This window comes from Sapajus apella, unplaced genomic scaffold (assembly GCF_009761245.1).
Source record: "Sapajus apella isolate SASKATOON/1434 unplaced genomic scaffold, GSC_monkey_1.0 scaffold20, whole genome shotgun sequence".
Classification (NCBI taxonomy): Eukaryota; Metazoa; Chordata; class Mammalia; order Primates; family Cebidae; genus Sapajus; species Sapajus apella.
Genome location: NW_022436960.1, coordinates 26,608,351 through 26,626,266, shown reverse-complemented (window position 1 = coordinate 26,626,266; position 17,916 = coordinate 26,608,351). Strand labels below are relative to the sequence as shown.

The following is a 17,916-nucleotide window of genomic DNA, read 5'->3' as shown; positions in this document are numbered from 1 at the left end:
AGGAAGGAAGGAAGGAAGGAAGGAAGGAAGGAAGGAAGGAAGGAAGGGAGGAAAGAAAGAAAGAAAGAAAGAAAGAAAGAAAGAAAGAAAGAAAGAAAGAAAGAAAGAAAGAAAAAGAAAGAAAGAAAGAAAGAAAAATGCCTTTGTTTAAACCAGCAAGTCTGAGGTCTTTTGCTATGGCAGCCCTAGCAGACTAATGGGGAAACAGAAAGTACCTGCTTCATGTGTACAGGGATCTCTTTGGTGGTGATGGAATGTTCTGGAACTGTACAGTGGTGATAGATAGCTGTGCAACATTGTAAGTGTGCTTAATGCCACTCAGCTGCATACTTTAAAATGGTGAATTTTCTCATATGCAGAATCTAAAAAAGCTGACCTCTTAGAAGTAAAATAGTGGTTACCAGAGGCTGGAGAGGGGAGTGGGAGGGGTGGACGGGGAGAGATTGGTTAGTGATACAGTGTCTCAGTTAAATAGGAGAAAGAAGTTCTGGTGTGCCATTGCACAGAAAGATGATTATAGCTGACAACATTGGATAGTGTATTTCAAAATAGCTAGAAGAAAGGATCTTGAATGTTCTCACCACAAAGAAACAACAAATGTTCGAGATGATGGGAATGCTAAATGCTCTGATTTGATCATTACACATTGTATGTATGTACAGTTATTATGTGTCCATTGCACATTTTTCCAGGGGGCTTTCCTATATATACTATGTTATGCAAGCATTCTGGCTATCTGATTCCCTAACATTTCCAGAACAATTCAGAGCCTTTCTAACAGTCATCAGCATGAGAATCTCTCTAGAGCCCTGTCACTGCAGGGTTACCTGTATTTCCAGCAACTAAACTTGCAGAGAACCCTGTGTGAGGCCAGGCCTGATTAGAGGGGAGTACTTGGTGGCTGACCACTGGTGTCACTGGCCTGGTGCCCAGAAGGGCAGTGGTTCTCAGATGAAAGTGTGAGTGAAAATAATAGCAGTTTGACTATATCTGCTTAAAGTCTCAGTCCCAGTTCTGGACCTTCCTAGGGATGCTCTTATGATACAGACATTTCTAGAGAGTGTCTTACTTAGTCCAAAGGAGTGACTCAAAGGATAGTATTTTAAGTATCAGTCATTCATTCAATCAATCCATACTCAGGAGGTCTTACTATGGATCAGGTATCATGGGGATGTGATGGTGAATAAGACAAACACGTAGTCTTTACCTTCTTGGAGCTCATATTCCAATGGCAGGCTACTGGTGGAAATATTGGAGGTCCTACACATTAAGTAGGATTTTGACTTCAACAGCTTAGATATCACCCCATCTTCACAGATTCTGATAACCTGGAGAGTAAGGGGTTAGATCTAACATGAAGAGGAAGTTCAATTTCATTTCTTTTAAAAATTGGGGATCAGGAATTTTCAAGGATTGCGAAGTACCTGTCCCTTACCCACACCAGCAAGGGGCTCATCCTATGACCCCTCTTAAAGGGGAACCTCCTCGGAAATTCTACCTCAATTAGCATGCACAAGAAATCCAGAAAATCAAGGCAGATGAGCCTGTGTAGTTGAAGCACATGGGTCTCCCGATGGCAGACGGGAAGCCCTCTGGGGTAATGCATGCTCACCTGGTTAGCTGTTGGGCAACCCATACTTGTGCCATTTCATCATGATTCTTCCATCTTCCAGAAACTGAGCCCCTTGGCTCAGCTTGGCTCAGCTTTCGGAGCTAGACTGGTCTGCCCCAGAGAGGCTGCCCCAACTTTGTGGAAACTAGGGCAGGCAGTGCTTCTTAGAGACCCTCCAGTACCCCAAAGAGTGGGGCTTGTTCTCCAAAAAGGAACCCTTTTCAGATGACTTGATCTCCTAGGAAATCTTTAGGGAAAAAGGAGAGACTGACAGCCCCAAGGCCTTTCAACTTCAGGTCATTCTTTTGTTGGGAATGCCATCTCCTGGCCTCTTCAAAGGCCTGGCCTCACCAGGCACCTGCACTTCCTCACTCACCCTCCAGGAGCCTTCTGCATGGCCCCCAAGAAGCCTGCCTGGCCCCTGAGCTGGGAAAGCTCAGTTCCCTCCCTGCCTCCTAATTTGGCAGGAGGAATGGAAACTTTCGTGGAAAGCACTTGAGCTGACGAATGCTCCCAAGTCAGGACTTTGACTAGGGCCCTGGCAGGCTCAGGATCCAGAGGAGGGGGGCTCTCTCCTTCTCCAGGTCAGGACCTCCTGCCCTGGCTCCTCCCCTCACTTTCTGCCGACCATCAGTCACCAGCTCTCCTGTGACCCCAAGTGACTGCTGCACACCACTAGAGGAGTCATTGTCTTCCACATCCCCCCCATTTGCACTTGCCCTCCCCCAGTTCCTCCTCCCCTTCATGGTATATTTTTCTTCCACACTTTCCTGCGTCCATCAGTGGCTGTGGAGTCTGCATGGGGCTCAGTGGAGTTGAAAGTCTAGAGCCTTTTGCTGTTTTGTTTAAGACCTGGTTATGGTTGTGAGATTTTTTTTTTTTTTGTCAGCTGCCTGTTATATCAATCACAGAGTCGGGATCTATTTATAGGTTGGGAGTACTGTGTCCTTAGTCACAAAGAGACACAGACAGGGGACTGTCAGCTGGTACCGGAGGAGCGGAGCAACGAGTTATCAGCAACTGAAAGCACCTGAGGGGCCGCGCATTCCACCCCAGCCCCGTCCTCCACGCCAGCCCCAAGCATGTGAGTAACCCAACTTCTCCCTTTCTCTTCCCCGGACTCTGCGGGTCCCTTTCTGTCCCCTTTCTTACACTCTCCCTTTCTGTCTCTCTCTCTCTCTCTCTCTCTCTCTCTCTCTTTTAATGGATAAAAATATCTCCCCACCCCTGTTCTTTCATCCTGGTTTTCCGCACTCTGAAGCATCCCTGTGTGGCCGAGAGGAAAATGTTGCCTTTCTTAGACTGTCATGGGAAGGTCACAGGGTCTCCGAATGGCTGGGTGGGACGGTGACACAAACTCACTTGGAGGCAGTGAGTTCCCTTTGATTTTTGTTTGTTTTCACTGAGAAAGAAGTAAGTACACCAGAAGGGCAAGGGAAAGTTTACATGTGGCTCAGCAGGGTGGAGATGTCGCCCAGCATGAAAACTTTTATTTGCTGGCAGCTTCCGTGTAGGGCAAGCTGGGGAAGGTTACCCAGGAAGACCCAGTGTCCACAGGACAGGTAATCATGGGGGATCCTGGAAGACTTGGTTTCAACCTGGGAGCTTCCAGGTTCAGGGAGAGTCCCCACAGTCCCGATGACCAGTTTTCTACAGCACCTTAAAGATAATGACTTTCGCCTCCCCTCCATGGAGCGAGTTTGCTTTGGGAAGTCAAGATGAGAGCTGAGGATTTGTCCTGCCCTATGGGGCTGTCGCTGGCTCCCTCATTTGGTGTGTTTTCTTAATCCTGAAAGGGAACTTGGCTGGGGGCTGGGAGGAAGAGTCCCAGGCCAAAGCCAGGTGTGGAGGGAGGGCTGTTGACTGCTTTGCTCTGCATCCTTCGCGAAGGAAGAAACTTAATATCGCGAGGCTTGTCAAAGCTGTGCTTGTTTCAGACAATTTGAATGGTGAGCAGGCTCTGAGTGCACCTTGGTGACTCTAGATTCGGCCTCTCCAGCCACAGTCCCGATATCCACAGGGCTTACCTGCCACAAGCTTCCCATGCAACATTTGAGACTTTAGTTTCTGGGTATTGAATAGTATTCACCTGCAATCCTGTATTTGAGAAGATTTGCTTTATAGTATCTACAAAGGAAAAGTATCCCTTTTTTGGAAAAAAAATGTAATGATGACTAACGTATACTTAAGTACAACTTTTTAAATGTATCTCTCTCTCTCTCTCTCTTTTTTACCATGAGTTTCTATTTATACCATGGATTCCATATGCTATATTGCTAAGGACTACTTGATTTGTTTGGGAGAACAATATCCTACAAAGAAACAATCTTTCCAACAATTTAAAAGCATTACACAAAGCAGCTATGTCTATATTGTTTTTAATTTATTACAAACAAAATATTTAGATTTACCAGCAAATCTAACTTGATGAAAGTTAGATAATATGGATATACACATATGTTTAGAGAGGCAATTTGATCTCATTTTTATTTTGACTTTCTGAAACCTTAATTTTCCTTTTTCTTGTTCCATGTTTTCACCTGCATCTTGTTTAGGGCTATTCATATCTCTAATCCATTCATTCATTATTTTGGAAAGGGGCGTGGGCATAAGGAAGCAATGAGAAATTAGAAGGCAATGTCCCAGGTTCAGCCAGTAAGACCACATTCAATAGTGGAGAAATTCAGAACAAGGAGTTTGCTGTAGAAGTGGGTAAATGTCATGATTTAAGACCTAATATAGGAAGTGAAGTCTAAGAACTCCAGAATGGGAAAAACACTAACTAGGAGTTACAGTGTATTATACACATAGCATTATTATCCTTCCTATTACAAGGGACTCTATTTTGGTAAATATATCCTGCTAAGGTTTTTTCCCCACAATGCTGAAGTGGGATTTGGTGGGTTATTGTTAATTAAAGCTCAAGTGAATGAAGTGATTGAGACATTGCATTCAGAAATCAGAGAAGTCCGCTGGTGGCAAAGCTGAACTTCTAGGACTTTCAGATCTCAGTAGCTTTTGAGAGAAAGTGTGGCTTTAAAAAAAGCCTTTTAGACCAAGAGCAAATTCTCCCTTCCCTCCCCAACCTGCGCACTGGAGCCTGCCTGACCCATACTCACGGGTAAGTGCAGTGGGAGAGAGTCCCACATTCAGAGCAAGTCCTGTGTTCTCATAGCCTTCTTGTTCAGAGGGAAGAATATTTGTTGGGTCATTTAGCTAAGAACTTCCTCTTGCCTGGGCTACCTGTAGATCCTTTCAGGCGAGGTAGGGGCTTGTCTGACAGTGTGATAGAGGGCCTGGTTTTCATCTTCAAGTTCAGGGTGCGGTTTGGCCCCACTGGGCTTAGTTATAGAGATGCAGTTCAGGGAAACTTCAGTGTGTTTGCATAAGACAGCCTCTGATTACTTAGTTTCTGCTTCAATAACGATTAATTTTATGTGGTTTGAGCTCCCATCAAACTCATTTCTTTTTTCAAACTGATTTCTTAAATGCAATTGGTCACGGGGCTGTCTGTGACTTCATGTCTGCAAAATCTAACCCATTCCATACTTGTCATTGTTTATTTCTCTGAATGTAAACAAGCAGTTTCCTGTGTACATGCACTGTTGTTTTATGGGTCCCCCCCACCACCCTCGAGCACACAGGAATCCAGTCCCGACCTCCTCCCAAATTGGGAACAGGGGGGCCAATGAGCAGGTGCTTTGGAATACAGCAGGCTCAGGTGCAGGGAGAGGGAACTGCAAATACCTGGAAAGTACTCCCCTAATTCAAACGATTTTACATAGTTGAGGCCTCTCCAAATACCCCATCAATTAAAATGGCAGCTGGCAGGATTTTAAAACTAAAGACCACGAGCAGCTCTTTCCCTATCACCTCACTTCTACAGGATATCTGTCCATCTTTTTCTTATCTCTATTTTTACATTTCATTATCCTCCCACTCTTTCTCTCTCCCTCCTGCTTTCCCTCCCCTTTTTTGCCTTTCTTGAAAACACATTTCTATCTGGCACAGAAAATAAACTCAGATTGTGGGTAGTTATGTTAATCTAATTCAATCCTCAGTGGGTTAAGAGTGAAATTCTAATAGTGGAGCGGTGGAGGGCTTTTTTGTTAATGGCTTGGGGATTACATTGAGTTAAAGGCTCATTTCCTAATCAAACAGAGAGGGAGAGAGTGACTCCGAATATTTATGAGTCTCCCAGTGAGAGTTTAAACATTCAACTCCAAAAGCAGGGTTTCTGCAGTAGGAAAGAGTTAAAACCCCTCAGGGCTGCTGGGAAAAAAAAAAAAAATTAAACCAGTTAAGCCATCAGCATTTTCAGGCTGCTGTACAACTTCTGTGCTTGCAAAGTGGAAGGCAGCGTGGAGCTGGAGAGAGGGGAATCATTTCACAAAGCAAAAATGGCAACTGTGGTGCATGCTCTGAAGCTGGAGTCAGCTGATATGCTCAGAAAAGAGTGCCCCCCACCCCCCAGCAGACTCGTTCCCTGGTTCACCAAGGGCCTGGAGGGGCTGTGTGCCTTTAACTCCCCTAATCACTTCTCCTGCTCCAGTTCGGAGGTGAGAATACAGAGACAGGAGTATGGCTCAATTTGCCAGCAGCTGGAGAGTTCCAGCTGGAGAGTCTGGTGGGGCCAGAGAAATGGATTCTCTCCCACTTTGGTCCTGCTCCTGGAGTCCTGAGGGCTCAGTCTTCCCCTTTAGCCAGTCAATTAACATCTCCACAGGACCCTCCTCCCCCTTTGATCTGCGTTTTGTCTGGGTCCCTTGGTTCTCCTGCTGGCTTTCTTCATGTGAGGACTTCAAAGTCCACCTGGCTCAGTGTTCCCAGGTAAAGGCAGGTGAGGAACTCTCTGGTCTGCAGCCAGAGAAGCAACTTGGCCGAGGTCGAGCAATGTCAAGGCCAAGCTGAGGTCAGAAGTCTAAGTCCAGGCAAGCATTCTAGCCTCGCTCTCCCCTCCTTCTCCGGGGAAAGTCAGAGCCATATGGCTGCTGAAACAGGTCCTGGCTCCCCTGGAGAGAGATTTTCTTCTTCAGCTTGGACATGGAGGGCAGGAATCCCTGATGCAGGGGGATTCTGCATGCTCTGTGAACACACATCCTTTTTTCTGCCACCAACCAAGTGAGCAGTTTCTATTTCTTTCACTTGGGTCTTTTTTCCCTGCTTCATGAGGTCGGTGGAGGCATCAGGATGCCAACTTTCTTTCTCTAGCATCCCACGGCTTTTTGTTTTTCCTGTACCTGGGCACTGTTCTTTCTTTAGTGCTTCAAGCTCGGTGGCCTGTGAGTCTTGTAGTTCTCCTTTCAAGTTAAGGTGGCATCTGTAACACATCTACGTCAGCTCTCCTGGGATGCCTTCTCCCTTTTCCTGGGGCCTTCAAGGTCCCTGCCTGGTCTCCCTCCATGACTGCATTCACCCCCTGTGCTGTGCCTGTTAGTTTCTGTGTCTCTCTCATTAGGCCAGGAGCTCCGCCGATCAGGGTCTATGCTTCATTCCTCTTCGTTAGCCTGCCTCATCGTTGATAATTCCTGCCCTCTTGCCCTAACCCCTGTTGTATGGACAGTAGAGACCTGTAGTTAAGCGTGCACCTTCCAAGTCAGACAGCCAAGGTTCAAATCCTGACACTACACTTTCTCAGCTATGAGACTTGAGCTACTACTAAACCCCTCAAGGTCACACCTTGACCATCGGCAAAATGGGGATAACAATGTAACCAACCTCGCAGCATTGTTGGGAAGGTGAAACACACATGAAGTGCTTAGCCCTTGGCCCAATGGGTGTTGACACTTTTATTTGTTCAGCACAGAGCACTCACTTCTGCATACATCATGTCACACCGTTAAAGGCAGGCTCCCACGCCTTCCTCTAAGGGGACATTTCCCCTGAATGTTGGCCATACAGAGATCTGTGTCAGCAAGACTTGCAGCTTCCTCCTCCAATGGGCTACTCCATGAGGAAGCCCTCTAACCTGAGAAGAACCCAGGACCTTTAAACCACTGTTTCAACCACCATGGGACAGCAGAGGATGTGACCTGGGCTTTGGGCAGCACTCCTCAGTCAGAGGAAAGCGTGACTCTCCCCTCTGTGGAAAGAGAGTTTTGTCAAGTCTCTTGGCCTTGGCTCACATTGCAGTGAGCACTTTTGTTCTCGTGTCTTCGAGACCAAAACGTTCACCCCACGTTCTCAGAGGGTGGTGTGGGCTCTGCCTACACAGCAGGCCAGGCCAGTCCTTGCCCTGAAGCCAACAGGGTTGCCTTTCTACGGCAGCTGGTGACTGCTTTGGCCTCCTCCTTCTTGACACGATCACTTGACAAATGAATCCAAACTCCATCACTGGAGTTCCTGCAAGAGGTGCCCTCTTGCGGGATGCCCCTGTCCTGAGACCCTCAGTACTCCTTGTCGCTGTGCAGGGACTCACTAGGCTGCCAGGCGATGCCCTCTTTTCCTTTTCTTTACCCACTGTAAAGCCATTGTTGCCTGATTGAAGCAGGGGACTGGAACATGAACCTCAGTGCCACCCAATCTTACAAAGTGCCCCATAGCCTCACTCCCTCCTCTCGGCTCCCCCTCCCAGCGGCTGGTAGTAATAGTACAATTAATAGTAGCCACTGTCTCCGTTTTTGTCTCCTTACTGTTCACCTTTGAATTCCCCAGTGCCTAGTGCAGTGCCTGGCACGTAGTATGTGTTCAGTAAATATATGCAGAGTGAATTGCAGAAGCTCTTTCCTCATGAGGCCACTTCTAATCCCTTTATCACAGGAGGAGTGATTTGATGCTATGAACATCCACCTGCCTTAACTACTAGGTCAGCTTGTGACCCGTTGATCACGGCCCTTGCCCCTGTCCTTCTCTCCTCTCTATCCCTCTCTCCTGCTTTCATGTTCCTCTCTCCAGAAAAAAAATGAGACGAGTCTTTCATTCATATGTGCACAAATCTTCCCAGGAATTTTATTCTGTTCAGTGAAGAAGCTTTGTCTAAGTCGATGTCAAATTTAATTGCTAAACTGGTATCTCTCCTGTGAATATTTCCCTCATTTGTCATGCTCTCTCCTCTCCCCTTTCTGAGCCATACCTGCTTCCTTTGGCTGTGCAAACTCTGTAGGGCCCCCCGTGCTCCTCCTCTTGCTCTAACCACTCTGGTCCCGGGGGGTACACATGAGAGGAAGACCTTCCTTCTGAAGTTTTCCAAAGTGTCTGCTTCCATTAGCACAGACAAGGCTTTTGAAAGGTGTCAAGTTATGAACATCATTTTAGGTACTGGATTCTTTCCAGAACAGTTTTTCTGCTCTCGTTTGGAAGACAGGGGATAAAACTCGGGCTGCTGAGGGTTAAATGATAGCAATGAAAAGTCTGGGCATCCCTTGGGGACAAGTGTCTGGCTAAGACAATTGATTAGCTTGGCTTAGTGATCTTTCTAACAATATTCAGGAGTGAAATTATTGCTGATTAGGCTGTGTGTGTGTGTGTGTGTGTGTGTGTGTGTGTGTGTGTGTGTTTTAGGGTTTACAGCAATAGGGGTAGGATAAGATATGAGAAAGAAATGGATTGTTTGTTCCTAAGTCAGTCTCAGGATGGGACCTCATCCCACATGGATCTGAAGTTATATTACAATTGTGGACTTTGGATACACACAGGTCAGCTGGGGGAAGCACAGTGAAGAGTGCCTAGGGCCTCCTTGTAGATTTTCTTTGCTACTCCCTGTGAATCTGTAACTATTTTGAAATAAAAAGTTAAAACATAAAGTCAACTGGAAAAAGGCTCAGTGGTGGAGACTGCTTCCACCTGCAGATTCTGGTGGTCGGAGGGATGGCCGGGGGTGCTGTGGGAGGAGGCGGGTACCCGCTGGTCCAGCCCAGTTCCAACATCAGGATTGCTGATAATTCAGGTGCTCTTGCTTTCAGGGCCACAGTTTCCTTCATGATAAAATGAGCCATTGAGAGAGTTACCTTGATTATAAAATGAGCTGTTGGGCAAGATCTCTTAGGTTCTCCAGCTCTAAAAGTTCACATTTTTAGATGATGAGCCCAGGACACTGTTTTCCGAATATCACCAATAAGATAGGTTAGCCAGGCTGTGTCCCTCTCATCCAAGGCCCTGGGCCCAGATGTGGCTTTTCTTGTGCTTTGTGGCTTTGTCCTCATTTTCCTTGGTTTTCTGTCCTCATCTTCCCCTGTCCATAAGCACCTCTGGGGGTTAGTGGAAAGCTGGTCAGGGTTCCTTGTTCAAAAACAAGTTTCCAAATTCTGCATTTTAAATTTTGGCTTTAATTTGTAGAGACCCTAATTTTGTACCTCTGTGGCCTAAATACGCCTCCCTCCCCAGGCCTCCACCTCAGCAGTTGCACCCAGGCTTGTACGTGTCTGGAGAGGCCCAACACCTGGGCTCCCAGTTTGCTAAAAGTCCTTTAGCAGAGCCGGAAGAGAGGAGCACGGTTGAGGTTTGGGAGGGGAGCTGCCAAATGGAGGTGACCCCTTACCTTACAGTGAAGTTAGGGACCCCTAAGTTACACGAGTCCTTAACTTCACTGTAGCTTAATTTCTTCACCTGCCATGTGGGGCTGACAGCTCCGCTGAGTGTCTCCCAGCACTGGTGTGAAGCAAAACAAAAATCAGAGGATAAACATGCCTTTAAATTGGAAGTGCTTACCAATTTTAGACTAAATTATTCTCCCGAATGATGACCTCCATGAAGCAGTTTTTGTGAAAAGCAGGCTTCAGCGCCAAGCTCCGGGGGTCTTATCCACATTGTAATAGCTGTGACCTTGGGCAACTGTTCCAGCCTCTCCACTTCACACTCAGTTTCCTCATCTGTAAAATGTGGGTTATAAGAACATCTCCTTCATCAAGTTGTTGTGAGAACTAAAGGAGACCCATGTCAGCCCCTTGAATAGTACCTGCTGGATAACAAACTCCCAAAGCCACTGCTGTGGGTGAGGATGATGACATTTTGGCTGTTATAATTATTTTGCAGGGCCTGGTGCCAGAAAGGCCAAGAGAGGAAGCTTTCAAAGTTCCTACATACCTCCCAAAGTCCCCCAGATAGCTTGCCAGTATAGCAGAAATTGCTGTATGGGCCATCCATGGATGGCTGACCACAATAACCCTAGTGTGTCCGTGTATGCACACACATTGACAGGTGGTTAAAAACATGCCCCCATCCTTTGCAATTCCCTGCTGAGGGGGGGCTCCACTCCCATATTCAATGACCAAGTGAGCATCCTTCCCTGGCCTGTCTGGGGCTTGGGGTGATCTGGCCAAGCCTTTTTCCTGTCATGGAAATTTGCTCTCCATAGCCTCACATCCACAGGCTGCTGCAGTTCAGATGTGAAGGTGGGACACCATTAACGTGGCTTGTCTTGGGCATCCTAAGCACTCGGAACCACTGGAGTGTCGTTTCTGCACAGGGCCAGTTCCTCTTCTCTGCGTAGCATAGCTGAAGTAGGGCTGCTTGTTTGCCAAATGTGTGATAGTGCATCTTTTGGGAGCACTTGGCAAGGAAAGAAGAATAGGAACAAAAATGGGCAATCTCTGATGCCGCTAAGGGGGTGCCATTTGTATATTTCAAGGGACTTGTAGAACTCACATCACATTCTTGGGGAAAAGTCCAAATCCAGACTTGTGACCAGGCTGGGTGTTTGTGCACATGTGAGCACATTAGGGGTGTTGCGGTCAGCCATCCATGACCCTTGTTTCCCCATCTCAGGCTGGGAGCAATCTTGAAGGAACCTGTAATTACTGTTTACTCTAGGGCACTCAATTGAGAACACCCTCATGTAATGACTCTTGAATTAATTCTGCCTTTAGAATCCCATATGCTGTTGCTCCTTTGGAAATCAGTGTGGATCAAGCACCACTTTTAGCCCACAGGAAAAGACCGCAAGATGGATATTAGTCCCTGCAAGTTCAGGCTGTACTCTTGAGTAGTGGAAACATGGTGGTGGTATCTTTCTCATGCAGAATCTTCTCTCAGATCTCTGTCCTTTATGATGGAAGCTTCAAAAGAGAGCCAGTGTTAACCTAACGGATAGTCTCGGTGGACTGGGGCAGTCAGCAGCATGGCTAAGGGAAGGGAGTTAAAAAAATTTCCAGAGACAGGATGATACCATCTATACATGATTTTAAAACATGCAAACTATGCCATATATAGCCTATGGATCAGACATAAGATGTGCATGGGAATGAAACACCGACTTCGGGAGAAGAGGGATAGATGCTCATTGGGATATCATCTATACTCATCTGCCAAGCATGCTTTGGCTTCCTCGGTTTCCCCACTTATTTGGGGGTTGAATTTGCCTAATCATTTAAGATGGGTATGAAGGCAGAGAGAGGGCAAGTGAACGCATTGTTATTAAACCTGTGGAGCCTACTTGCTAAAAATATCAGAAATGTTACCTTGAAATATGACACTCAACAGATGCAGTCGGACACTACCTTGAAGGCTACCAAACCGCTAACAGGAATAAAACTGATTTTGTAGCACCATATTGAGCAAGCATTTAGATTAGCTTCCACAAGCCACTGCCTGATGGCTTTCTACAAGCCACTTTGTCTCTCTCTGCCTCTGTTTCTTCGTCTGTAAAAGGAATGGGTGGACCAGATGATCTCCAAGGACTGTTCTGTTCAGTCCTGACTTCTCCTGTGCCCCTCCTGGGAAGTGATCGTTTTGTATGACTGCTGTTTGCCTGTCTGTTTCCCTTCCAGAATTAAGGACTCTGTAGGCAGGGAGTGGTGGGCCCGCTCCCAGCATTCAGCCTGGACATGACAGGCACTTGACACGCTTTGGATGTACTAATGAGAGAAATGACACAAAAGTAGATGCCAGCCCCCGAAGCCCAGTATCCACTTGGCTGTTTCCAGAAATGCCACAGGCCTGGCTGATCATGCCTAGCAGCTTTGATTTCCTCCCTTGAGGCCCTCCCTCATGGGTCAGGGGTGGCGGTTCATGCCTTCATGGTGTAAACTGGAGAATATGTTCGTAATGATATATAAACTGCGCTGCCCCAAACAAACCCCCTGAAAACACCTTGGAGGGATGACATTGTTTCCTGAATGCCATGCTCACTTCTCTCCATGCCCATTCTACTGCCTGTCTCTGGTTTTTTTTTTTCCCCTCTCTCTATCATACTCTATTAATTTAAAAATATTACATTTGGAGACTTGCTAAATAAAGAGACCTCAGAGTACAAAATATCCCTTATCCATTTTCTGGGTCCCTTTGTGCTTCCTTATAAAGATTTTTTCTTATTTTTTACTAAATGGCCTTGATTTTATCATTAATTGCTGTGCGACAATTCTTTTTAGTGTGTCTAACTTATTTCTTAAGTATTCTCCCAAAAGTCCTTAACTGTACTGGTCTCTGTGCCCCTTTCCATTCCTGTCTTTGCCATTTTGTGAAATTTATGAAGTGGATTCCTTTATATATTGAACCCTTGATCCTGGGCCTTCCCTTTAGTCTTCTACCCAAATTTCCCAGAATGGTTCTTACAACTGGACTTGCACAGTCTGGGTAATCTTGGGTCTTTGTCATTTCCATACTGGGCCTGGGGACATGCTTTGTTCTCTATCCGCCAAAATCTCGTGTTTTCTTGAACCAGCAGTTTTCACATTGGGGTTGAACCATATTATGACTTTAAAGCTTTAAGAATTCTTCAGTATCTCTCTTTTGCTCTATAATTTGAAAGACATTTTCACCCTGACAATCGTCTCTGCTCGTTGACTGTACCATTACCCGATACATAATCATGGCATTTCCCTAAGACATTTCTTTATTGTTTCCTTACCTTGCTGTCTACTGCTTGCCTGGTTTTCGACTTTTTCAAGTGTGCCACCTCTGTATCACCCTTCTATGTGTGGGAGAAGGAAAGAGACATTTTTTGAGAGCCTGTTCTGTGTTGGAAACTTTCTGTAGTTTGTTTCACTTATCCTTGGAACGACTGAAAGATGTAGGTATTAGGATTCTTCCCATTATACAGAAGAGGAAACTGAGGCACTGAGGTTAAGGATGTTGCTTAAGGTCACCCAGATAGCAAACAGGACCATCAAAAATCCCCTTCCACAATAGGCAACAGGGCTGAGTGCAAACAGGCAAGCACGTGAACACCCTTCTGTATCACTTACATGTACATTGAACTCAGCTCAACATTTTCAAAGTTTTCGTCTTTTTATGTATTTTCTTTGAGAAGGGTTGAGTGTCCCCCTTCACAGACCCATGTGAAAGGGAGGTCCTGATACTCTGGCTTTAATTCCCCAAGTCCCTGCGTCCTTGTAAAGATGACAACACCGACGCCTCCGCCAGGTCAGCCCTCTGTTAATCAGCCTTAGCTCTCCTTTGGAACTGCTAACAGTTTGCTTTTCCACAAATCAGTTTTTAAAAATCTCTGCTGAGGAGGTAGGAACCATGTTGGAGAATGCAGACCTCATCTGCAGGCTTAGACTTTCGAAGTGCCTGCGTTGTGGGCAGCTCTTTCAGAAAGCACATGCTGCTCATCCTCCCCTACTTTATCACATCCATGCCTTCCTGGACCATCTCCTTCGCTACTTCTGACCTTCTGGCCTCCCTTCAGCCTCCCATAGACAATGTTTTCATTCCATTGTGTTTTTCCCCACCATACTCTTTCCACAGGTCATCTTTCCTGAGACCTGAAACTGGTGGTCCATCACCGCTCCCACCACTGATGGGGACATGTACCTAATCGTCCCTCCATGTGGGCTGACCCAGCCTTAGTCCTCTGCCAGGCTTTCTTGTCCAGGGAGCAAGGCGTGGGCAGTGGGGTCTCCTGCTGATGCTGAAGCCACAGCCTCGGGCAGCTGGCCTCCTTGCCCACTCTCCTGTGACCTTTATCTCCGCTCTATCCGCCCACCTCGGCTCTTGGGATGCTAATCACATTCCTGAGGAGAGTTATAACATCTCCCCACCTTGGATGGAGTCCAGCATGCGCTCACCATTTGGGACAAAGTGTTTATCCTCTCTCTGCCTGTGACCTTCCATGGACACAGGTTCATCAGGTTTCTGCCTTTCCCCTGGATTTGCTTTCTCTCCAGGGGCTCCCACAGCCTGCAGGGTCCCTCCTGAATGCAGTGGGTGGGGGGCGTCTGTGGGATGCTAATGGAAGTTTATAAGTCCCTGATGTGATTTCCAATGTGCGGCACTTCCTCCTCTTCTCAAAGCCACAGTGTCACATTGAAAACCTCAGATCACTGAAGTTAGACGATCCAACTGAGAGCTTTTTTTTGTCTCTAGAGCATCCGCTTTCCTTGGGGACATTTTTTTTTCCTACCTTGCCTGGCATTCTTACAGTCCCCAATTTTCGGTCTCTCTCTCTTTCTTCCTCTTTTTTTTTTCCTTTTGAGAGAGGGTCTCACTCTGTTGCCTCGGCTGGAGTGGAGTGGTATGAACTCGGCTCACTGCAGCCTTGACCTCCTGGGCTCAAGCAATTCTCCTGCCTTGGCCTCTTGAATAGCTGGGACTACAGGCATGTGCCACTATGCCTGACTAATTTTCTAAATTTTTGGACAGACAGGTTATCAATTTGTCGGCCAGGCTTGTCTCAAACTCCTGGGCTCAAGCAATCCTCTGGCCTCAGCCTCCCAAAGTGTTGAGATTACAGGCATGAGCCACTGCACCTGGTCTGGTCTCTGTTTTCATAAGGAGCCCACTCAAGTACCCATGTGGGGGAGTGGAGGTGGGTTGGCTGTGACTGTAGTTGCTCCTGATAGAAGTCACTGGGTTCCCGGCTGCAGGGTGACAGTATATTCGGGTGAATTGCGTGGGATCTGTCGACTTCCCGAGTGGTGGCCTTGACCGAGGCTCTGGTTCTCTAGATGGGAGTGACCCAGAGGAGGCCAGCAGTGTTCTCTCTGGTTTCTGGGGCCACTGCAGGTTCAGGGGCTGGAAGTTCCCCCAGAGTGGGTGAGTCTGCTGCATAACTGGTGCTTCTTTAACTGACAGAGGCATGTGAGTATCTCTGCCAGGTAGTGTTTGGCATTCCCTTATTCTTGAGTTCCATTGTCTCCCTGACTGTTTGGGGAAGACTTCTGAGAGGTAGGGAAAGAGACTAACTTAGGTGAGAGTCTCCAGGGACACAGCCTGAAATGGGCTTTCTGGGCAAGAGCTGTGTTGAGGGAGTGCTCTCTGGGGAATCCTGTAAGGGACTGAAGAAGGAAAAACAGGGTGGCAGAAAGCTAAGCAAAGATGTGGGCTCAGCCGAGGTCTCGCCTTAGCCTATGCAGGAGCATAAATGATGCCGCAGAGCTTTCTCACCTTGAGGCACAGAGACTGGTCAGTTCTAACCCCAAGTCAATCAGCCATTGGCTGAGAGCTGCCCACCCCTCTGGGCCCCATGAGGGATCCCGTGGGTCACGGGCAATTCTCAGGAGAAGGCTGCAGCTGTTAGCAGCTGGGGATGGGAGCATCACTGGCTAGAGGGATCTGAGCAGAGCACCAACAGCAACTGGCAAAGAGAGGTGGTGTGAGGCGATGCCCTATCATGGTCCTCATTCCCTCTGTCTCCGCGGGAGTCCCTCTAGGATATGACCATGAGGTTGAGCCCATCAAAGAGCACCAGGACTCTGGGCGTTGAAGCTTCCAGGCTACAAAGACAGGGGCCTGGAGCTTGGGCTGCATCTCTTTCCCTTTCTGCTAGTTTGGGCTCAGCAAAGGCAGAGGAAGGAGAATCACTCACTGCCTCACATGTACACTTGCTGAGGGCTGGAAACAAAGTAAGAAATCGCCTCTTTCTCTTCTAAGGAGAACAGTTTCCTTCCAGGCCCTTTTGATGGAATTAGAAGATCACTACAATTGCCTTCCTACAGGAAAGTCTTTCAGCCTTTGATTTGCCTTCGGCAAAAGGCCAGGATAGGAAATGCAGGCATCACCTGTTACCAAGTGGCTCATTCACCTTCCTTCCTTCCCTCCCTCCTTCCTTTCCTTTCTTGCTTTCTTGCTTTGACAGAGTCTTGCTCTCTCACCCAGCCTGGCATGCAGTGGCTCGATTTCTGCTCACTGCAAACTCCGCCTCTCAAATTCAAGCCATTCTCCTGCCTGAGCCTCCCGAGTAGCTGGGATTACAGGTGTGCACCACCATGCCCAGCTAATTTTTGTATTTTTAGTAGAAATGGTGTTTCATCACATTGGTCAGGAGGGTCTCGAACTCCTGACCTTAGGTGATCCACCTGCCTTGGCCTCCCAAAGCGCTAGGATTACAGGTATGAGCCACCGCACCCGGCCTCAAGCAATGATTTTTATAAATGTCCATGTGCCTGGCTCTGCATGGGAAAAATGCAGAAAGATAAATTCTTATTCTTTTGGAGTTTGAACTATCAAATTAGTTAGGGCAGGAATAGGGAGAGAAAGGGAGGGGTTGTCTGCTGGCTTTAATTGGTTGTAGCCTATCTGGCTGCCTCAAGGGAAAGGAGAGGGGGTGTACATGGAAGACAAGCACACAGAGAAGGAAAACTTGTATTGCTGAAGGACCATGTTTAGAGTCCTGGGTCAAGTTCTTCTCATATTATTGCCTCTGATCTCCACAGCAAGCCTTTGAAGTAGGTGGTATCTCCAGTTTGTAGCTCCAGGAGCAGAAGCTCCCAGCCCAGCCTACCTGAGGAGGTGGCAGACCTGTGCAACAGCAAAGACAAGTTTCAAACTCAAGCCTGGTTGCCTCTTACAGCTCATGTCATCTTGCCGCTAAACCAGCAGGGCTTGGATACCTAATTCTGGGAACACTGGGCTGGTGAAATGGGGGAGGCCAGGGCCATGAGGGCGTGCTGGCCCACAGTAACTCTAGACAGCCCAGCTCATCCCAGGCCCCAGGGGCTTGAGCTTCTGCCTGCGTGAACTCTGCTCTACTCAGCCTCCTCTTCCCATCACCCGCCTGTGCTGCACATCCACAGGCTGGGGCCCTCCTCCAGCCCTATGCCACACCGCATCTTCTTTGTGTTTATTTTGAGACACCTCCTCCCTGAAGCCTCCCTAGTGAGATAAAGGCCAAGAGTAAAGTGCCCCCAATCCACATGCCAGCATCCATCACTGATTGCAATCACATCTGTCTCCGGGACCCATGCATTCACTCTGTGCCAGTCTGAGTGCCTGTGCCTGTGCAGTTGGTTTCTTGTACACCCACTCAGAATGCCATGCTCAGGTGTGTTTTAAACACTGTTCTGTTCTCTGCACTGCCAAAACAAGAAAGAAGGAAGGAAGGAAGGAAGGAAGGAAAGAAAGAAAGAAAGAGAAAGAGAGAGAGAGAGAGACAAGAAGAAAGAAAGAAAGAAAGAAAGAAAGAAAGAAAGAAAGAAAGAAAGAAAGAA

At 47.3% G+C, this 17,916-nt stretch overlaps 1 protein-coding gene across 1 annotated transcript in view; it reads left to right on the top strand.

Moving 5' to 3' along the window:
- The first annotated feature begins 2,201 nt into the window (after positions 1-2,201).
- ESRRB (estrogen related receptor beta) overlaps positions 2,202-17,916 on the top strand; it is a 184,193-nt gene continuing 168,478 nt past the window's right edge. Inside the window, exon 1 of the mRNA XM_032287790.1 lies at positions 2,202-2,696. Within this exon, the coding sequence (XP_032143681.1) occupies positions 2,695-2,696 (2 nt within the window). The 5' untranslated portion in view covers positions 2,202-2,694. The remainder of the gene's footprint in view (positions 2,697-17,916) is intronic.